This window comes from Urocitellus parryii, chromosome 8 (assembly GCF_045843805.1).
Source record: "Urocitellus parryii isolate mUroPar1 chromosome 8, mUroPar1.hap1, whole genome shotgun sequence".
In the NCBI taxonomy this organism is placed as follows: domain Eukaryota; kingdom Metazoa; phylum Chordata; class Mammalia; order Rodentia; family Sciuridae; genus Urocitellus; species Urocitellus parryii.
Window position 1 is genome coordinate 104,374,877 of NC_135538.1, and position 24,036 is coordinate 104,398,912.

General features: G+C 38.8%; 1 protein-coding gene across 1 annotated transcript in view; it reads left to right on the plus strand.

Annotated features, from left to right (window-relative positions):
* The window catches only part of Tnfrsf21 (TNF receptor superfamily member 21), a 68,802-nt gene that overhangs the window by 38,354 nt on the left and 6,412 nt on the right, over window positions 1-24,036 (plus strand). Inside the window, exon 4 of the mRNA XM_026394477.2 lies at window positions 8,395-8,660. Coding sequence (XP_026250262.1) covers window positions 8,395-8,660 — 266 coding nt within the window. The remainder of the gene's footprint in view (window positions 1-8,394; window positions 8,661-24,036) is intronic.

A 24,036-nucleotide genomic window follows, 5' to 3' on the forward strand; every position in this document is an offset into this window, starting at 1 on the left:
ATTCTCCCATGTACTCCATCTGAAACCTTGGTCATCCTTGATTCTTCTCTTTCTTTCTGACCCCATATTTGATGCATTAGCAAATCTCATCACTTCTACTTTAAAAACTATATGCAGAAGTTGACCACTTCAAATTACTTGCACAGCCACCACTTGGGCCCAAATCACTCTCACTCCCTTCTGGATTGTTGCTGTGCCCTTTACCTGGTTGCTCCATCTCTGTACCCCTTCAGTTTATTCTTGACACAATAGCCAGAATGATACTGTTCAAGTTTCAGTCAGATAGTGTCATGTTTCTCTTAAACCTCCAGTGACTTTATTGGATGCAGAGTAACAGCCAAAAGGCCTCATTCCAATTCCAGATCTGCCCTCTTTCCAATTTTCTCACCTTGTGACTCTCACCACTCCCTCTCCCTTACTCCCTTGCTGCAGCCAATCAGCTCTCTTTGCACATGCCAACACCTTTCCTTCCCTGCTCCTACCCACCATCACTTTGCATATTCTGTTCCCTCTGCCTGGAACTCCCTGCCCCAGATATCAGCACAGCTTGCTCCATTCAGTCTTGACTCAGATGTCCCTCCATGAGGCCACTGCTCCACAACATCCTGCTTAATTTTCCTCCTCTTAACACTCCTCACTAACATACTCGGTATTTTATTATTTGTTTATTCTTTCCATATTTTCCCATAGAACATGGTCTATACAAGAAAAGGATTATGTGTGTGTGTGTGTGTGTGTGTGTGTTGCTTTGCATTCATTTATTGCTGTCTCCCCAGTGCCTAGAACAAAATATATACTCAATAAAATTTTTTGAATAAATAAAACAATAGCTTTAGATAAATGGGACTTCAAATAACTAAGACAAAATAAGAAGAAAGCATTTTTGTTTTGTTTTGTTTCCTGTGGAATGAGATAAAAGATTATTAGTTTTCCTTGTAGCATTAGGGATACTTTCCATTTGGAAAATTATCTACTGTTTTGATAGTTTGTCATTGAAAAATATTCTACCCATTAACATGAAGAGATCTTTGCACAGTGGTTTTTTTTTGTTTGTTTGTTTTTGTTTTGTAGCTTCTAAGATTCACCTGAGTTTATAATTATTGTCTATTGAAACTTCAGTAAGATAGCGATTAATTCAGAAATCATTTTCAGGTTTTTTTTTTTTTTTTTTTAAATCCAAACTGTTTGTTCAACCTTTGTGCCTCAACTAGTGAGAGAATATTTTTAACCTGGGGCCTAGTAAGTTCCCAGTGCTGAAGAAGCAGTTTCTTTGTAATAAATGCACTGGGGTTTTCCCCATTGACGTGCCACTTCTTAACCCTCAGTGATGTACTGTTTCTATGAAACACATGGGTTGGTGGCTTTTAGGAGCACTTACTTTGTTGTCAGGGCAGGCAGACATGGCCTACACTGCTGATCTCAGCAGAAAGACAGAGCTGCAATGGGTCAGTCTGCAAGGCCTTTCCACTGTGAGCTCTGGCCTCTGAAGGGCAAGTGGTAGGCTGCCCTCAGTTGGAAGAGGGATGGGTAAAGGAGAAATTCTTGTGCCCAAACTGGGTTCCAGGACGCCCAGGTTCCACTCACATTTCTTCATTCATTTGAATGAATGGTGGGTGCTGAGATAATGAATGAATGGTGGGTGCTGAGATAATGAATGAATGGTGGGTGATGAGATAAAAGCAGATATGAGACTTGGGGAGGAGAGGATTAGAAAGGCATCTCTGAAGACAGGACAGGACCATTGTACAGCATAGAATGTGGATCCGGGAATGCAGAAGCCAGGTTTTCATTTCAGTCTCTGAACCTGACATATGTTGATCTGTACATACATTGTATGTCTTGTGTCCATTCTTGCCCCTGGATCAGCACATGCCTATCATAAGCACAACTTTCAAGGATCGGGTGGTGTTGGGACGGATGTTGTCTTGAGCTTATGTCTACTGTTATCCACATGTAGCTCTCAGGGGACTGTTGTGTGTGTGTTGAGAAACCAGCATGGGGCAACTGTGGAGTCATCTGTCCTGGGAGGAGGTTTCATGTTAATTGCCTCATTATATTATCTTTTGCCTCATTACTTTTGCCTCTTTTTGAAGAAGGAAAACTGACATCACATTTAATGAGTATGAGAGATGCTTGAATCCTTTTTAACTGATGACTTTGCTACCATCAAAAAGTTTATAACCATATTCAGCCCTTGGATGCACCCATTCTGTGTGAAGCCTGGTTACAGGCCATGAAATCTAGGGTGCTGTGATAACAGAGAGCCTTTGTCTCCTCTGGCTCCATAATTGCTGTCTTTTATACCTCTTCCAAAGAAGGCTTTAGTATGGGTCTTACTGAAGGCGCTCATTTCAGATATTTATCTCCAAAAGGGAAAGGACTTTAGCACTTCTTCTAATTATTAAGATCTATTCAGGATTTTATAAAAAGAGAAGGAAGCATTTTTGCATACTGGAGCTGACACTGAGCTTTTAAGAAGTGATCCTTGAATTAGCATTGTCACCCAGATTATGTCTAATTCAAGGTTTTAGAATGCACTGCAAAATGCCATTTCTTCTGCAATAATCATTTATTACTGTGTGCCTCTGTTCTTGCACTCTCTTGCTGTGGATCAAGTCAGTGTCAGCCCACTGATCCTGTTGTGATTCCCTGTGGGCAGCAGAGGTGGTGGCAGCAGTACTTTTCCATCCACATTGGACTTCTAGTGGGTGAGTTCAGTGAGGCTGCCTCTCCTGGCATACACTAGTGAGGGGTTCATGTAGCATAGGAAGCCGGGAGCCTGGTGCTATGCTTGTTGGTTAGCACCTATGATCCCAACGTCTATGCAGAACTCCTCCCACTTTTTAGGTGCATCCTCCCTATGATTCTTATCTATGTAGAAACAGAGGGGGCATTTTTAATACCTGATCACGTATATAATCGTATCCATCGTGCCAGACAAAAGGTAGTATTTCCATTTTACTTACATGGACATTGAAATCTTAGAGGTTATCATTTGCTCAAGGTCACCCAACTAACAAATTATGGAGTTGGAGTTTGAAATTGAATCTTGTAATGGTCAAGTTCATGATCTTTCCACTACAGTTCTCATCCTTTCCCCAGGAGCCAAGGCCACCTACCTTTTCAGTTTCTGGCATATACCGCCTCTGGTTTATAGGGCCTGGCTCCTTTGATGACTTCTTCAGAAATTTCAGCCACAACTCTAGGACCTGGCACTATGGGAAAAAGCAATGCTGGGCTGCATGCCCTATCAGCCCTTCAGTGGTGGAGAATTTTGTTACTTTTCAGTGTAAGAAAATGGAGGCTAAACATTCATTCAATTAAACAATTTAGACCAATTCAGCACATCGGGACTGTCTCCAGTCTTAATGAAAACTCTTGAGAACTCTGATGGGACAGATGACCAGAGCACCTGTCTAGCAGAGAAGTGGTCTCCATTTCACTTCCTGTTACTTCACATATAAATTAATAATTGTGGTAGGAACTTTCAGTGTGTGTGTGTGTGTGTGTATTTAACAAAATATTTTTCTAAATGCTTATGCTATTTGACAATCTGGCTGTGGTCTTTATATTACGAATTACAGGGGTTGGTTAACTATAGCCTGCGGGCCATATCCATCTGTCTACATGTTTTTGTAAATCAAATTGTGTTAGAACCCAGCCACGCACATTTGTATGCATGGTCTTTCATGCTCCATGCTCTAATAGGGTGTGTGGCTGCTTTCATGTTACAGCAGGGGGGGGGGGGTGGAGAAGACACAACAGAGTTTAGGGTTCTCAAAGCCTCAAATATTTACTGTTGTCATTGCAGAAAAAGTTTTTTTGAACTTTCCCCCACCCTTTTTAAAAAATTTATATATGATAGTGGAATGCATTACAATTTTTATTACACATATAGAGCCCAACCCCCACCCCTTTTTAAATAGGGTATCAGAATTTTAGTGAAGAGGAATAAATTTGCTAGTCCTAGAGAAAACAGCCCTAAGTCTGCTTGGTCAGTAATAATAGACCAGGAGGGAGCGTAGACACCATGGCCAGCCTGGAGCACATTCATGTCTAAACCAGATAACCAGGCTAAGGAAGCATTAATTCCTGTGAGTACTATGCTCCTCTACTGGGTCACTTCCATTAATGACAACAGAAGCACCCCTAACTGGCTGTATGACCTTGTACTAGTCACTAACCTCTACATGATATTTTTTACTGATAAGGCGAATTGCTTAAAAGTATATGTTTATAAAGCACTTGCACACACACACACATACACACACACACACATACATCTTATAAATATGGTTGTTCCTCATGTGCATGGGGGATTGGTCCCAGGACCCCCATAGGGATATCAAAATCCAAGGATATAAAATGGCATAGTACTTGACAGTAACATAGTAATTTAATATATATACCTCCTCTGATATATTTTAAATCATTTCTAGATTGCTTATAATACCTCATTTGATGCAAATATTTTGTAATTAGGTATTATATTGTATTGTTTGGAAAATAATGGCCAAAAAATGTTTGTACATATTCAGACAGATGTGATTGAAAAAATACTTTCGATCTGCAGTTATTTGAATCTGCAGGCATGAAACTTGTGGATATGGAAGGTGATCATACATGTGTTTATGTATATAAATGTTTAGATAGTTTTAAGAGGAATAATGAAATAAACTTTTGAATATAGTAGTAAAATAAGAAGACCCATTTTTCTACCATCCATCCAGCTTAGGATATAGGACTGTATGAATATCTTTGAGATCTCTTCTGTGTGCATTCCTTTCCCTCCCCCACCCCTGCCAAGAGGTGACTGTCTCAATTTGGTTAATTACACTATTGCTTTTCTCCATAATTTTATTGTTACTTTTAAACTTAAAACCATTTAAAAAAAAAAAAAAGAACACTTTCACAGTCTGACAAACTTGTATTTCCTTGATGTTGCTTCATTTTCTTGGTGATGACTTTTTCTGCCTTCTGATTACATAAGGGTTATCAGTTGTGCAAACACAGCCTAACACACAGGGGCAGCTCAATAAATACTCTTGAAATAGTCACTGGTCTTACTTTCATGATGGAGTAGGGACAAGGTACAGCCAACTCAGAGGCTAGTTCAAGGGTTCAGGCTTTTCTCCCCTCTGGGGTTTTGTGATAATGTATTAAGCTGAAAGGCTGGTATCTCCTGAGGGAGCAGTTGCCTACTCTTTGATTTCTCAACTCTCAAGTGGGAGAGGACAGTAGTGAGAAACATGGCTGGCCTGGGATACTCCCATAGTGGGGAGATCCACTTGAGTAAGAGAGCAAGATGAAATCTTTAAGTTCAGCTTTCTGATCTGTTTAATTTGAAGGAAAATCTCATTGTATCCATTCTTTTGTGGTTTTCTTTATTTTGTGACTTTTTTTTAAGTATAAATACAGGATTTTGGAAAAGGAATGGTTGTTAAGCTTTTTAAACTCTATAATTACTCTATAAAGGCTGTGTATTTGCATCTGAAATACATTGAGCCTTAAGTTTTAGTGCTCAGTATATATGCAGCATTTGTAATCATGGGGGTACTTCCCAAAATAAATCAACTGCACAGAAAATGTTAATCAGCTCATTCCCAGTGACCACAGTGAGTATCTCCATTGTACAATGAGGAAATGGACGTGACAGTTAGTGGTTTGCCCAAAGCCACACTGTCATCAGCGTTATGAAGATTTAAGGAATGGTCCTTCTTATAAGAAAATGCAGTCATGTTTTCATGTAAGACACTGTGGGTCTTAGTCAAATTGACCTAAATTAGATTCAGGGACTAACAAGCCTTTTGGCATTGGGAAGAATCTACCACGTTAACCACAAAGAGCTGGCTTGTTTCTTACAGTTACCTGCAGTGTTTTAAATAGAACTTGGTTTTTTAAGGAGTCTATTTGTTTGAAATCAAAAGCTCTGTATCTGACTGAACATTGAAACTAAAAAGCAACTGGATCAAGTAGGGAGAACAGTAAAGTACAGTTATGTCTTGATTTGTGGCCTTCTATATTTTTTTGAAGTTTTTACGTTTTGTGGCATTCTACGTTTACAGTTAACAGGAAAGCAGCCTTCTACAGGAACTTAGTTTTTGAAAACAATTTTCAGAGAATTGATTTTGGATGTATATGTAGACAGTTTTCCAAATCATCTACCTAACAGGATACCTGGGATTGAACTAAATAGGACTTATATGGAGGAAACAGCAAATCCTCCACTTTCAGAAAATTTTCTGTAATTATTAATTGTTATTTTCTCCAAAAATTGATAGCTCATTTTAGAAATATTTTCCTCAACAAGTGTTGGGAGCAAAAAATATTCCCTCCTACCTGCTTGTTAATTGAAAAATCCAATTAATCATAATGGTAATAAGCACCTATTTGTTTTCTCTTCCTAAACTTCACTTGAAACTTGACCACCCCCCTTTTTTTTTTTACTAGGTGATGAACATTTTTAAGACATTGTTAATAATAACAATTCTAGTATTGAGGAATGTGAACATATCCACATTCAAAGACATGATATGGATTTGGAGGACTCACTCACCTATTGACGTAAATACCAGACCCCTTATATGAGAATACTCTGTATAAGACAGGCAAAGCCAACTTGTAATTGTAGAGAAAAGATGCCATAAAGCAGGAGACACCAAAGTAAGCTACTTGTGGAGAATCTCACCTGATAGAAGGTCCTGGCAAAGTGCTTATCATTAGGGATCTGGAGATGTGATTTTGGCATTTCACTCTGTATTCATCAGATTTGAGGACCACAGACTGACTCTTAAAGAGTTTGCAAGTATGATGATCCATAATAATAATAGCATAGTAATCCCCTACCTGTCCACAGTTTTGCTTTTCATAGTGATACTGGCAATTCACAGAAGCAAGAGAAGCCCTAAGTGCTTTCTTTTGCCCAGTTTTTTTTTTTTTTTTTTTGGTTGGGGGCATACCTGGGATTGAACTCAGGGGCATCCAACCACTGAGCCACATCCCCAGCTCTATTTTGTATTTTATTTAGAGACAGGGTCTCACTGAGTTGCTTAGTGCCTTGCCATTGCTGAGCCTGACTCTGAACTCGCAATCCTCCTGTATCAGTGGCACAAGCAAGCGAAAAGGTGAAGTTTCTCTGCTTAATAAGGAAGGAAAGAAAATCATAATGCTGGGTTTGCTAAGATTGACAATAAGAATGAATCTTTCACCTGTAAAATTGTGAAGAAGACAAAAGAAATTTAATGCTAGTTTTTTTTTTTTTTTTTTGGCTCAAACTGTAAAAGGTGTAGCCACAATGCATGTTAAATGCCCAATAAAGATGAAAGAGTCATTGAACTATAAGATTAGGTATTGTATTGTTTGTGGTTTCAGGTATCCATTGGAAGACTTGGAATGTATTCTGTGGATAAGGGAGGACTAATACATATTAAAATATCGGGGGGCAGGGGGTGAAGATACTTGGCAAAACAATAACAACAGAAACAAACAAAAACCAGCCTGGGTAGTTTGCTCAAAGGCATATGCTCCCTCTTGGAAGGTAGCATGTATTAACACTTTTAATAGTAGTTACATCTATGGCAGTTCAGATTACCAACCTTGTGAGTTGGGTTAAGTACCCAATCCACCTAATTTTGTGATATTAGTCCAATAGCCTAACATTTCTTGCTGTATTTTTTCTGCTTACTTGTACATTTGGGATATTAATACCTTATAAACATGTTCAGTTGAACTAATGCCTGTCTTAATACCTGGAAGATAATGATGGTGATGATGATGTCATTTTGACTGTTATCTTAAAGGACACCATTCCCCCAATCTGCACATTCTTTGTCTCAACAAAGCTGGGTAATAATAATAGCACAGTAGTCCCCTACCTGTCCACATTAGTAGTAGTAGCCTTAATTTGTAGCTTATAGTTTTTCTGAATTTCATGAAGTCACCACTTTTATAGTGTGGAATCTCTAATTTATTTGGTTAAGGTTGTATTTAGTAGTAACAAAGGACTCACTCTGATTACTTTAACTGGGTTTGGCTTTTAGAACATCTTCTGGGGCTGATGTTTTATACTTACAAGATCAAACCTTCTTCTGGTTTCACATTCCAGAAATGAATGTTTTAAAATCAATGCACTGGTTGGGTTTGCTTATTTATTTCTGAGTTACTGGGGATTGAGCCCAGGGCCTTGTGTGTGATACCACTGAGCTGCATCCCCAACCCAGGATATGAAATTTCATGTGAGGGTATCAGCCTAGTTCCCAAGTTGGACAGAGTTTGCCAGGTACCTGGGGAAGGCGGCAAATTCCTTTGACACAGAGCCACAGGAAAGCCTCCTCCTTATAATACATGCCTGTTCTGAATTTGTTTTTTTTTAATTTTATTTTGTCCCTGGTGTAGGTATTGACATCCTGAAGCTGGTCGCAGCCCAAGTGGGGAGCCAGTGGAAGGATATCTATCAGTTTCTGTGCAATGCCAGCGAGAGGGAGGTGGCCGCTTTCTCCAACGGATACACAGCGGACCACGAGCGCGCCTACGCGGCCCTGCAGCACTGGACCATCCGGGGCCCCGAGGCCAGCCTCGCCCAGTTAATTAGTGCCCTGCGCCAGCACCGTCGCAACGATGTCGTGGAAAAGATTCGCGGGCTGATGGAGGACACCACCCAGGTAATGTGGCCCTGGTTGTCTCTCTGCCACTCACTCCTCTTTTCCTCACATCGTGCTAGGTACAAGTGACAGGGGGAAAGAGCTGATGTGAGGCGTTTAGGAGCACACCCATACCCTGGCCTCCCAGCCAACGGCTCTCAATGGTCACCCACGTATCATCTAGGGACTTTTTAAATAGTTCTGATGCTTGGATCCCACCGCAGGTCAGTCAAATCAGACAGAATCTCTAAGAAGAAGACTTTGAATCAATACTTTTGAAAGCTCAGTGATTCCAAGGTGGTAATCAAGTTGATGATCATTGTCTTTGGGATTGGTTCCACGTCAAGCTGCGCTGGTCAGATATACTCCATCACCTAATCTACAGTCTCATTTTGCATCACATACTTTGAACACACCCAAGAAGAAAACCTCTTTTCCCTGTCCTCTCCCTTCCTCCAGAGGTGTGTGTGTGTGTGTGTGTGTGTGTGTGTGTGTGTGTGTGTGTGTTGTTGGTGGTGGTGGTGGTGTTGTTTAGGGAGGCTTGTTCTTAAGTCTTGAGGATGCAGGGTGTGCTAGTAACAGTGGGAACACAACCGGTTCTCCTCCTGGTTGTTCAGTCCTGCAGATCAGATGGAAACTGAGGGTTGGGGGATCTGGGAGTGTGATTTATTTGTACTAATGAGCCCTGGCTTTGCAATCAAAAGACACTGACTAGGTGGGTGATTAAAGTTAAGATATATCAACTTTTTTTTTTTGTTTTATCATTGTTTGCATTTGTAAATCTATTTTATAAGATTTATTAATACTAGAAATAAAACATAAAATGTCTGGCTTATTTTAGTTGTTCTACAAATGGCCATTCCAAACATGTTGCAAATCATTTGACTTAGCCCTTCTTTAATTATGTTGCCCTGAAAGGCCATGAAGTTAGTACAGAATTGGGTATTGGATCATATTTCTCACAGACTTCGATTAAACTTCTGGAATATATTTCTAAAATAAAGAAAATGCTAACCACTAAGGCTTGATAAAACCCACTTGAGATTCAGAAGGCCATCTGTCTGTTTTATGCCAGTGGTCAGACTCCTTACTTCAGAGCTAGGGAGAGGTTTTTTTCCCCCACAACTCAGTTCACTATCATTCTGCACCAAATTTTGCATATCAAAGGACTCAATTTTATATACCTAAAAAGACCAAAAAGCCTTCTTTTATCTATTTATACCAACAGTGTTAGTATTCCTTCACTGCTAAAATAAACACACATCAGGTGGGATTTTTTTAGCCAGGCAACTGTTTGGATAAAAATTTATAGGAGCTAATTGACTTTGAAGGTGGTCTTTAAAGCTCCTGGTATATTTTTAACTTTTTGAAAATGTGGAATTTCAGGAAAAATAATATTTACTAATAGACCAAGTATAAACATTGGAAGTCACACACCAATGTTTTATGAATTTCTGAGAAACAATTTCAATAATTATGACCTGCTCCTAAAACTAGCCTTTAAGTAACTGGATTTTGGGTAAAAGCAGAGGAGAGATTTACCTTTCAATTAAATATAATGCTTGCAGTTTGAATAAAGGGAGTCCAAAGGCAAAGCTGTATTGTGCTTTCGTAGATTCTTGATTTTAAGGGAAGGACTGGTAAGACAACAGCAGACTTGAAAAAAGATTTAGATTCTTGAGACTACATCAGCAGATCTTTTTGATGATGCCTACAAGAAAGATAATGTGATTGATTGACTCAAGCCCCTGCTGGGCCCAGAGCAAAAGAATAAGAGACCATATATCAAAGAGATTAATTCACAGCATAAAAATAATAGGAAATGAAGAAGAATGAATTAGAAAACAAAGCACCCTTTTCCCAAATGCCAAACTCTTATTCACCTTGATTCTTTCCTTCTTCTATCTCCCCTATAATACAAAAAGATCTTAATAGTATCTGTATTTTGTTATTTACATTTTGAGAAAGAGTGGTATACAAGTATTCTGCGGCTTTATGGTTGATTCTGCTATAGCCTGTATCTGGGGATGGTTCTTGAGACAGCAATACTAAGCTTCTTGTTCTATGTTTTAATAACAGTGTACATCACTGTTTAGCAACACCCTGGATCCAGGTCTTACTCTAATTTTAATAACCAATAGGCATGGATTTTTCGCTGTCAGTTCTTATTAATTGCACAGTATGAAACTGTCTATTCATAGTTTATCTCTTGAAATTTGCTAAGTCAGAAGGCGGGGGGTAATTTAGATTTAGTCTTTGCGTCTTAAGATGAATTTTTTTTTCATTTTTTAAAAAAATTTATTTATTCTAATTTGTTAAACATGACAGCAGAATGCATTTCAATTCATAGTACACATATAGAGCACAATTTTTCATATCTCTGGTTGTACACAAAGTAATCACATGATTTGTGTCTTCATACATGTACTTAGGATAATGGTGTCCATCTCATTCCACCAACTTTCCTACCCCTATACCCCCTCCTTTTTCTTCCCTCCCCTTTGCTCTGTCTAAAGTTCCTCCATTCCTCCTATGCCCCCCTCATCCTCATTATGGATCAACATCCTCATATCAGAGAGAACATTTGGCCTTTGGTTTTTGAGGATTGGCTTAATTCACTTAGCATGATATTCTCCAACTCCATCCATTTATCTGAATATTCTATAATTTTATGGGGCTTGAGGTGAGGCAGATCATCATGGCAGAAGAGTATGGTGGAGGGAAGCAGCTCACACCGTGATCAGAAAGCAGAGAGAGTGAGTGCACTATATAGATACAAATATATACTCCAACCCACATCTGATTCCCACCTCCTCCAGCCACACCCTACCACTTTAGTTACCGCCCAATTAATCCCTATGGGGGGATGAATTCACTCACTAAGTTAAGACTCTTACAACCTAATCATTTCTCCTCTGAACTTCTTGCATTGTCTTACCATGAACTTTTGGGGAACACCACATCTAAACCCATAGCACCAATCAATCACTGATGGATACCTAGGCTGGTGAATAGATGGGCTGTAGTGAATTGTGCTGCTATAAACTTAGGTATGCATGTGTCACTTTAGTAGGCTGTCTTTAATTCTTTAGAATAAATACCAAGGAGTGGTATAGCTAGATCACATGGTAACACCATTCCTAGTCTTTTAATTTCCTCCATAATGATTAATATGAACTAAAAAATAATTTAATTGATTTTTTTAAAAATAAATGACAGCAGAATACATTACAATTCTTGTTACACATATACAGCACAATGTTTCTTATCTCTGGTTGTATATAAAGTATGTCACACCAATTCGTGTCTTCATATACGTACTTTGGATAATGATGTCCATCACATTCCACCATCCTTGCTAACCCTCTGCCCCTGCCCTTCCCCTCCCACCCTTTGCCCTATCTAAAGCTCGTCTATTTCTCCCATGCTCCCCGTCCCTACCCCACTATGAATCAGCCTCCTTATATCAGAGAAAACATAAGGCATTTGTTTTTTGGGGGATTGGCTAACTTCACTTAGCATTATCTTCTCCAGCTTCATCCATTTACCTGCAAATGCCATGATTTTATTCTCTTTTATTGCTGAGTAATATTCCATTGTGTATATGTGTCACATTTTTTTTTATCCATTTATTTACTGAAGGGTATCTAGGTTGGTTCCACAGTTTAGCTACTGTGAATTGTGCTGCTATAAACATTGATGTGGCTGTGTCCCTGTAGTATGCTGTTTTTGTACTCCCTGTGTTTAGTGATATTGCTGAACATTGGGGACTTTGCTCCAAGAATTCAGTGGACTCTTTGTGTGTAAAAATGACTGTTTTTGTTTTCAGTGGTTAATGTTTTTTCTGTCATTGAATCTGAGAGCACCTATGTTATATTCCACCCAAGGAATTAGCCCTGTTGTGGCTTTTAGTTATCTCTGTCCAGGACAGCTGGTCCATTATTAACTATGGTGTCCTGTGAACCATTTTAAAATGAACACATCCAGAGGATCTGTCTTCCTTAATTTGAGGTAGGAGGTGTTTTTTTCAGGCTGTCTCCTTTCAAGGTCAACGGTCTAACCTAAGCCCAGCCTTCTAGAATTATATTTTCTCTTTCAGGGAATGAGCATTTGGAAGAAGCAGCAGAGTAATGGACTGATAGTTAGGAGTTGCAAGGATTTTACCAAAGTTATTGAAAAAGAAAAGTAAACAAAAATCTAATATAGTGTTGCAAATTGTATGTATCTCATTTTCCATTCTTTTACCCTGTGTGTGTGTGTGTGTGTGTGTGTTTATTTAAAGAAAGGCTTTTGTAATGACCATATACTTAAGGTGTTCTCTTAAATCTAGTCTGACAGTTTTTGTCATTTAATTAAGAGTATTTCAGTGGGTTTACATTTTTCTTAATATAATTACTCATATTTGTCTTTAAGTCTATTTGTTTCCTATTTGTCCTCTCTCTTCCCTCTCTCTCCTCTTTTGTTTCTCTTCCTCCTTTCTTTTGGATTAAGTCTTCTTTTGGATAAATTTTCTATTATCGTATATTTCCTCCTCTATTAGCTTGTTACACTTAAAAAAAACTTTTAATGACTACTCTAGGGATTATAAAATGTGTAATATGAAATATAAATATATTTATATTTTTCAAACCATTTTTTAGATAATACAACAAATCTTAGAAGACTTGAATACTATTTATTCTTGTCTTGCATTTTGGTTTTACTGTCATAAATTTTAATGCTACATGTTTAATGGCACCCAAAGGCATGGTCATGATCATGGTCTTCTACAAGCAGGATTTAAGGAGATTTTCCTGTGTATTGATCTTTTCTGGTATTTTTCATACCTTCCTACATCTTCAGCTTTTACCTGAGATCACATTTTTTTAATACAGAGATACATATATCTAAAGACTGTTTCTCAGTGTAGGTGTCTACAAGTAAACTCTGTTCTCTTTATCTAGAAAATGCCCACTAAATAAATAAATAGCATTATTTCACCATAGTTTTTGAAGGCTAACTGGAAATAGAAGTTTAGCTAGCCAATTATTTTCTTTCAGTGCTTTAATGCCTGGGTTGAAGTTCTCCTCTGCTAAACAGTCAAAGAGATGATGTAATTTTATTTTTAAATCTATATCATGTAATAAATTATGTTATACCAGGCATTTCAGACAATGTAAAGATTAGTATGTCAAAGTCAGTGCAATTGAAGGAGCCTGCAGTTGAATAGAAGTGACACATACTTACCTCCTGAGGCAGCAAGTCCAGGGGGCCTGAATGAGGTGTGCTGGCTGTCCTAATAATGGGCTCCAATTAGAGCAGAGGTATGGAGGTGTGTGCCAGTTTAAATTCCTTTCCTGGGGGTATACTCCCTTTGAGGACTCTGGGTAAATAATTTGACCTCTGTACCTCAGTTTCTCCATGACAAATCGGGAACAACATGAGTGAATAGACTGCAGGTTGCTTTGGGAACGAGGGTTGTTTGGCCACGGTAAGCAGCCAGTGGATGTTTACCATTAGTTGCAATTATTTCCCAGCTCCAGAGGCCAGAGAGATGGAAGAATGTTCCCAACTAGCTCCAACAACCACACATAATGGATCTTTTAAGTACTGAACACTGAGGGTCACTGAGTTTTGGGTGGAGAAGTTCTCCCAATTCCAAGACTGCTTGAAGTAGATGGTCAAGGCAGAGGCTTGCTGCCTGGGTTCAGTGCCCCAGAACTGGAAATCCCAGCTAAGTGTAAATATTTATTCCTTACTGGCCGAGCAAGTGTTCCTAGGCTGGCTGGAATGTTTTCTGTAGCAGGGAAACAAAGGTGTGTGTGAAGATAATGTTCTGCTCCCTCAGTGGCTGTCAAGAAAAAAGAAACAACATGAACCAGCTGAATTTCTAGGATTTCCCTCAGTTTAGTTTTCTACGTACCCCCTCTCCCAACTTTTATTTAGGGCCTCTGCAAATGCAGATAGGCTTAAGCAATGCAATCTTTTCTTTTCTTTCTTTTTCTTTCTTTCTTTTTTTTTTTTTTTTAAAAAAAACACCTTGTTTTTGGGTCCCATCCCTACCCCTTGGATGTAGGGAGACTATTTCTTCTCCATAGGAGACCCTGGGTGAACAATTCTTTGGACTCTTGAGATGTAAATGGGAATTCAAGAACATGCCCTTCACACACTGAGTAGTTACCAAAATTAACAGAGGTAATGACTTGTGAAACTGGGATGTGGGCAAGTGAGATATGAAAGCGATGTCTAGTGGCATGGTGCTGGGGTGATTGTGCTTTTATGGTTTCATTTGAAAAGTGGAAGAAAAATTTTTCATGTACTTAAAAAATGATAATTCTAAAAACAACCATTGCAATTTAAACATAATAGAAAGTGTCACTTTAGCTGTCTGCTTTGACTAGAGATTGACCCTTTTAAAGGACTGATGTTGATCAGGCATCTGATGAGCATCCATGTTGTTGTTCTTTTCACTCCTTCCATAGATTCGGTAGATTAAAACTAAACTATGGTTTAGCAGCTAGTAGACCCAGGCCTAATGTTTACTTTTGTTGCCATATTGACTTCTATGAAGTAGAATGAGTCTTTGTTCCTAGGGAATCTTAGTCCTTTCCAGAACCACATAGGAGACCCACATCTCAGGGACAGAGCCCTTGGGGTGCTTCTTTCTCTGTACTACAATAGCCTTAGTGTTGGAGTCTGGGTGGCTTTGCTCTGTATAATCAACTGGGACAATCCCAACAGATAGAGAAGTACTGGGCCTTCTATTTTGGCTAGAATAGTGCTCCTGCTTCCTCTGCAAAGGGGATGACAGTTCCTGATTTTTGGCCTACCAGCTGCAGGATGCAGCTGTCCTTATCTATGGATCTGACTGAGACCAGCTATTTTGAGAAATGTAATACAGTGAGGGCGGGTTGAGGCGAATACCAGCTGTACATTTAACTGTTGGCTTTGGGTTATTCAAATTTGTCTTTTGTCTTTAATTTTCTAGTCAGTCATCTCTTAGTAAATAGAGGTTATTGTCTTGACACCTAAAGACCTAGGATCTATGATGGTAGGTAAACTTGCATGTATCTTTACCCCTTCCCTCTGCCGAGTCACTACAGCAGAAAGGGTCAGTTAAGGTCACGTTACTTAATCTTAGGGTGTGACTGTGAGCTCTGGGGAACTTTTGGGGTGGTGAGGAGAAGAGAACATGATAAAAGGATTCTTGACACAGGCTCAGGTACATTTCGTGATGTTTGTGTTTAAGGCTGTCATTGTGCACAAAGGAGCCAGGCCTATGAATAGCCTTTAGATTTTTAATGACATTTCAAACTGTTCTATTTATTACCATATTCCAAAGTTTCATCTACTTAGTCAACAATGTTTTGTTGAGTACCAGCTGTTTCCCTGGTACTAGGTAAAGAAGAGGGTGGTCCCTGGCTTTTCACAGCTCCCTTCCTGGGATGGAAACATATGTGCAAATAATTACAATTCAGCAGGATAAGCAAATGTTATAGTAGAAATGTGAATGAGAAATTATAAGATAGCATCAGAAGGAAGGAGTACTGGACCCACCAAAAAAATACATAGAAAACTAGAACAGATGAATATTTGTCCATTTGAAAGTAATGAAAAAACAACACAGACCATAGTTTCTTGATATTTTATTCTTCCTCCCTGATACTTTCCCATTTATTTCCAACTACGAAGCCCCATCTGCTTTTTCACACAAAATGCTTCTCAAACCTTCGACTCTACAGAGAACATCTGCTTTACTTATGTCCTTGTTTTTTTCTGCTCAATAGCAAGCTTTTCAGAAGCCTTTAGCTGTTCTGTAATATTTAAAGGCACAGGAATAGGTTCTGATGTCCCATTTCATGTCAAGTATTGGAGGTTGACTTTGAATTTCTAAGAGCCAATGGAAGAGACTAAAGAAATTCAAGTCTTGGACTTTGTTCCGCTGAATTGGGTTTGAATCTTATTTTTGCCACTCACTGTGTGACCTTTGGCAAGTCCAGTTATGTCTTCAAGCCTCAGTTTCTTTGTAGCTGTCTTGGAAGGATTTCCTGAGAATTAGGGAATGTGGTATAAATATCCGGTCTGCCACTTCACATAAAATAGGAGGTGTGAAGAATCTCAGTGATTATTTTCTATTTTCTTTGTTGGAGCAAATGCAGTTTATAAAAGCATAGTAAGGAGAAAGCAAACCAGCATTGGCTGAGTATATCTATTGCACCCCAAAACTTGTCTGGGTGCTTTACATTTGGGCTTATTTTTCAAGTTTCATGGTCCTGAGAGGTTTAGGTAGGTATTTGCAGTTAAGATGTATTACTACATTTTATTGGGTCTTGTGTAATTTGTAAGATGTACTGTTATTATGTGTACCACTGAGAAAGAAAAAAATCACTGCAAGATACATCCCTACTTCAGAGATGTTAAAATGTAAAAAGATATGTATCATGGAACTAATGAAATGTGGATGTTGGACTTTGTATGCATAGGTCATAAGGAGAAAAGCCTGGAAAATAGATACTGATATTAATGTACTCTCCCTCTATAAAACACACACACACACACACACACACACACGCACACACACACCACATTTTATCATCATCAATGTCATTATTATTACCTTCAAGTGTGAGATTATTTAACAGAGGCAGTTTATCTAGTAAATATTAACACAGCACTCATTATATATTGAGACCTGTACCAGGCAGCACTGTGAAAGTAAATGGAAAGAAACAAAACTCAAAAACAGAATCATCCATGAATTGGTGTGAATATACTACATATACAACCAAAGGTATGAAAAATTGTGCTCAATATATGTAATAAGAATTGTAATGCATTCTGCTGTTATAAATAAATAAAATAATTTACATAAAAAAACAGAATCATCCCTCAAGATGCTGACATTTTTATAGGAGGGATAGATATGTGAGCCGAACTTTATAATATATTCTGTGAAACTTCTGTAGAAGAGATTAAAGTGAGCTTTTATTATTTCTGAGATATGGTGTCATTCAGAAAAGACCGTCTATTAGTTGATTACATTTTCCATCCCTTTAGTCCACACCCTTACTGGCTTCCTCAAAAAGTGCACTGGAAGAAAATCAGAATCAATAGTGTGAAAAGAAACTTTTTTTCCCTATCGATTACCAGTATTGGAGAACACATTTTCTTTTTTAAAGTCAAAACATATGTCTAAAGAAACTTGCTAACTTCTAATTTTAGCCTAGCTTCTCTCTGTATGTATTTGAAACTGTCCCTTGATCTATTACAACCCCAAGTTTCAACGGTGGGTGCAATTGCTGATAAGGCATCACATCATGTCAGCAGTAGATTTTATTGTGTACCAGTTAATGACAACATTTTAGTGGCTTGTTCCTCACCATTACCTTGAGAAAAATGTCACTATTGGTTTTCCCTAAAAAATTATCCCAGAGGAAACTTTGATGTAGATGTTTTTGTTTGATGTTTTTATGATCACAGCAGTAGGTAAAGCTCTTCTGAGAATGATATAAAAACATAGAAGCCATACAAGAAAGATGAAGCTACTTAACAGAAATATACAAGACAGCAAACATCATGTACAATTCAAAAGACAACAGGACTGTGGGATGGCGGGGGGGTTGTTTGCAGTATAGGCTTAATTTTCTTAAAAAAGAATTTTTACAAAGTAGTTAAGAGAAAAGTAAGATAGTGTTGTGGACAAGACAGTCCACAGGAAAGGAAATACTGAAAACCTTTAAGTACATGCAGATTTTTAACCTCTCAGACTAACCAAAAGGAAAAGGTATGAAGGAATAAAGAAAAAGAATAGTGTCCATTGCTGATATGTATTTAAATTAATATAGCTTCTATAGTAGGTCGTCTGGCAGTACTTACTACACTATGTGCCAATTGATCTGTGTTTTCACTTTTAGGAATAATATCCTATACGTATTCAGTGATGCTAGTATTAGAGTATTCGTAGTAGTTGTTATTGCTAATAGCAATAGAGTAGAACCCTCACATGCCCTTCACCAGAACACTGGTTACGTAAGCTATGAAATATCCGTACAGTAGAACTTGGCAAAAAAAAAGTGAGTCAGCTGTTTATCTGATAACCTCCAAAGCTGTTTTGAAGGGGTGTGGTGGAGAATGTACCTATTCATTGGTACTATATCTGGAGAAGTCTAAGGGGAATTGCTAACTGCGGTTTTCACCAGGGAGGGGACCTGAGTAACAGATTGCAAGTGTTTGGAATTGTATACTATGTGTATTATACTTCTAATGGCCTGAAAATTCAGAAAGCTTCAGTAACAAAGATGAAATTGAGCCTTCTTACCTTGAGATTTTGAATTTCCTATGAAATTACTTTCTATCCTCCTCATTGTCTTATAGAGCAAGCTTTAAAAAGGTTTGTGCAACTTGTTTTCATGGTTAGAATTGTCCGAAGACTTTTATTTTTTTGTGGAAAAGAATTTCTAATGGATCTCATTGAGTGAAATTTAGGGAAACCCCTGCTTTCTGAGGGAGCATGATCTAATGTTCAGATGGTGCTGAACTCTTACAGGGTTTGACAGTGTGTTCTATTGTGGGTGGGTTCCAGCTTTGAAAGAAGAAAGCCCACTTAACTATCCTTACTTCCTTTTTTTTGAGAAAGCTAATCAGTGAGTCAGCTCTGGGCTGTAACTGCATTACTGTTGATGTCAGCGAAGGGACAGCTTGCAGACGCATAGGCCAGCAGCTGGGTGGGGTGTGCCCTCCCTGCTCCTTCCCTTCCCTCCATCTAGAGCAAGCCGGTTCTTACCAGCTTTGGCCATTTCGCAGTGCATTACGTGGGACCTTCTATAGATTCCCCCCCATGCACCCAGAAAGGAACAGTTCTCTTGCTTAGGGCAAGGATTGGCCATGGACACTTTGACTTAAAGTTAGCAGTAGAGCCTTAATAAAGGTTGCAGGTAGAGCAAAATTATTTCATTATTCTGTATTTTAACAAGTCTAGGGTTGGTGAAGGGGTCTCTTCAAACCATTCCTCTGTACTTTTGGCATTTTTTTCAACCAGGTTAATACACATGGACCTATACCGTCTAGAGTCAAGATTCTTGTGATGGCCAGTGAGTTTATCTTGCAGGCTCTGAATTGGTTCCCAGCTAAAGTTCACTCATGTATGCTGGCTGGCTCTGGGAGTTCCCTGAGAAGCCGAGTAGTCTGACTCTGGGGGTTCCCTGAGAAGCTGAGCAGGGCATTTTTAGAATTGCTGTTCCTGTTCCTGCTTCCATACCATGACCTTCAATGACCCAAGACCATCTAGATAGCCAAGGGCCCTCCTGTTGTCCACCTGCTAATTGGTGATATACATTTAAGTGTCAGCAACCTCCTTGCATAGTCTCCTAGGGTCTGGAATGGGCAGAAAAAGAGAGAAGGAAAAACAAGAGGCTATAGCTAAGCAATCAGAAGCCTAGGAAAAGTTTGGGGAATTTTTGTCTTAACAGTTATTTGGCCCTTAAGCCCTCTTTTTCATTACTTTAAAAAGTAAGATCTATGAAACAAAGAAAAATTGAAAGAACAGTACAGCAAATACACATGGACCTATACCATTTAGAGTCAAGAATTATTTACATTTTGGCATATTCGCTTTATCTATGTGAGTGTGTATAAATCTTAATCCATATTTCCACGTCTTAAGATTTTCCTTCCAATTTCTTATAACTGATAATCATTCTTTGAAAGGTTTAGGAACCAGTATTTTCTCATTTCTTTCATTTTTTTTTCTTTTTGTTTGAAAAAAAAATCTGAGAAAATTTGGATTGTTCTTGGCAAGACCTCTCTCTCACTCTGTCTAGGTAGGGTCTGATGAGAATTCACTGGAAAGAATAACTTAAAAGCTGTTATCTCATCATCTGAGACTTTAAGGAAACCTACCCCCTTTTCCCTCTTTTCTGAAGGTGATGAATTTGTTTTATCTTTTAATTTTAATGAATTTATTTGTACTACTGGGAATCAAATCCAGGGCCTTGAACATGCTAAGCAAGCATTTTACCACTGAGCTATATCCTTACCCCTGTTTTACTTATTTTTATAAAGGAGAAATCATTACATACAGGTGTTCTTCAGTATCTAAACTTAAGAACTGGCTAGATTCAGATAAATTTTTTGATCAGGCTGCTAACCCTTACTTTCTGAAGGTTCATTTGTTAAATATCTGAAGTCCTGGAACTACATAGACTTGGGTAAGAAAGCCTTCCTTATTATCTGAATTCCTGCTTTCTAAATAAGGAACAATCTTTAGCATATCAAGAAGTATTTATGTGCAGGTGCAATGGCACATTCCTGTAATCCCAGCTGCTCAGGAGGTTGAGGCAGGAGGATTATGAGCATGAGTTCAAAAACAGCCTCGGCAACTTGGTGAGGCCCTGAGCAACTCAGCAAGACCCTGTCTCAAAATAAAACATAAAAAAGGTCTGGGGATGTGGCTCAGTGGTTAAGCTTCCCTGGGTTCAATCCCTGGGGTACGAAAACAAACAAAAACAAACAAACAAACAAAACATACGTGGCAAGAAGGATAACTGGTTGGTGTTTGTTTATTTGTTTGTTTGGGGGGGGGTTGTTTCTGTTTTTTCCAGAGCCAATCTTAAAGTACTACATTAACCTATAGATGGTCTGAAATCTTATTTGATCTTGATGGCATGCATGGCTGGGACAGAAAGAGAAGCAAGCTTGAGATAATATCATAATCCTTAAATAGTCATGAATTTATATTTGTGACTATAATTCCTTTGAGATTAACCTTTAGTGGAAATTAAATTTGTTTGTTTTTTTAACCGGTCACTGGCCTGCTGGGATCTGAAATATTTTCTAACAGAAAACAAAGTTATTGGCTACAGTTGAAGTGTCTGATGTTTACAGAATCTCTCATATTTATCTGAGGACAGTTATCCAGCTGGAGTGTAAATCCAACTTAGGGTTTCGGGTTCTTTCAGACCCTGCTTCTGGACACTTCACTCTGGCCAAAGAGCCAGGGCAACTCCTTGTGGCCATGTGTCAGCTTCTAGATGCTGAGTCCAGATGTGAAAGTGACATGGCCCAGCAAGGGGGTAACTTCAAATCTTGACAGAGCTGGTCCTGAATCCTGGTTCCGTAACCTTGGGCAAATTGAGCCTCAATTCTTCATCTATAAATGGAGCTAATATCTCAGCAGCAAGCAGATTATAGATATGTTATGCTGAGTCATCTAGAACAGTATTGGTAATGGCTTATTTCTTAAAGTCCTTTTTTGTTCACTGGATCTAAGCTGGTCAACTTATATGGAATAACAATTAATTTCATTTGGATTTAGCAAATGGGCTTCTAAAAACCATGATTAACGGGATGTATTTATACAAACATAATAGAACTTTTCTTTCTTTCTAAGTGTTAGATGAGGTCTAGAGGGAAAGGAAAGTTCAGTTGAAAGGGAGGGTGGCTTTTGACTATAAGGAACTTTCTTCTGGAGATGGTAGATTTGTCTACATGGAGGTGGGGGAGTAATATCCAAAGAAGGAGTGCCAGGAGTCAAGGGGTTAAGTTTAAACATTTTAGCAGACTTACAAGGAGGATACAGGCTGGGTAATTAATACTTCATTTCAGGGGTCACTGATGCATCAAAGTTGTTAATTAGTTTTATGAAAACAGATTGTGCAACCGCAGGGACACTGTAATTGGATAGTAATTGAAAATGACTCAATGGTAAGCTTTAGTTGAGTGAACCAGTTGTGGGGGTAACTTGGGAAGGAGAAAGGAATTTGAGTGGGGTTTAGGAGAATCAAATAGTGGTACTGACACAGCAATGGAGAAGCCATAATGGAAGGAATGGAAGGAACTAGATGACCTAGTCTAACCTCAGTTTAGAAATGAGGAAGCAGGTCTCATGAGGGAAATGGTTTTTCTGACACCATGCAGCTAGTTGGTGTTATATCTCCTTTCTTCCCTTGCAATGATTTTCCAGGATTTTCATGACTGTTAAGGGGCTGTGGGGAATGGGAAATGTGTTCTGAAGAGATGCCTCATGAGGCTGGAGTTCTGGCCCATTCCTGACTGCAGAGTCTATTCTGCAGAGCATGGTGGAGAAGAAAAGCAGACACATCAAAATCTTGTTTCATTCCTATATCCCATGAATGAGGCTTGGAAGGCTCTGCCATCCCCAGAAGCTAAGGGAAACTGCAGCCTTTCCCAGTGTGTCCTCTTAGGGAAGGTCAATCAACAGGGAAGTGAGTTTTCAGTTTGATACTAGAAGTGTTGAGGATTATTTTTGAGCATCAGTTTCTGATTTTGAGTTGGCTGAGCACCCAGAGTGGGTGTTTCAGCTTTAGAACTCTGCTTGGGTTGGGAAGGTTGGGAAGGACACAGCTGAAAATGGGGGAAAGGAGAAAATGACAGCTTTGGCTCATCCCAGTAGAACCCAAATACAAGTTAAACCACTGTTCTCTTGAATACTGCTGTATTCAGAATGATCAGATCCCCAAATTCCAAGTAAAACTCTGTTTACCCAATCCACTGGGATGGTTCCTTGTGCTTACTGTCTTGGCACTCAGAAAGGAAAGGAATCCAGCAACCCAGCTGTACATGTGAATTATTTGTTGAGTGAGGTCAACCATACATCTCCCTTCCCTTATCAGTTTGGATTAATAAATACCTGGAAGAACTAAGTGAGCCTGCATGGAAACTAATGAGGATAACATTTGGGATTCATCTGATCAAAAGAGATGGACTACTACTGCCTAAGTGCATGCAGTGGAACTCTTCCAATTTGGGCTCCAAGGAGTGCTCTTCCTGCCTTATCCTTGCTCCATTCCCTTTTGGTCTGTCTTACTGCCTCTACTTCATTTCTCAAGTTAGTATGATTATCCCATGGCTTTAAAGCAAAAAGAACTGAGGTTTTCAAGTTTTTCCAAAGGGACATGCCTGTAATCCCAGCACCTTGGGAGACCAAGGCAACTTGACAAGACCTTGTCTCTAAATAAAATGTAAAACAGGTCTGGGGATGTGGCTCAGTGGTTAAGCGTCCCTGGGTTCAATCCCTGGAACAAAACAACAAAAAATCTGGTGGATGCATTTCCTTTACAGACTAAGTTTTCCCAGAGGCCGTTCTTTTAAGTCTTAATATCTGCCTAAGCAGTAAGTTGGGGGTTGTATGAACATTTTTGTATCCATGAACACTTAACAAAAACAGAAGAGCTCAGTCTTGGAGATGATCTTCTAGCTATCTTGTTTCATGGCCACCAATATAAATAAGAGTTGCTGCAGTCACAACATTCCCAAGTTAGCAGAAGGAAAATATACTTATCAGTGGTGACTGCTTGTAAAAATAACATGTATTGTTTTTCTAATTGTAAGATTAATATGTCCCCTTAGAATTTAGAAAGCTCAAAGAAGCTTAAGGAATAAGTTAAGTTACTGTACTTTG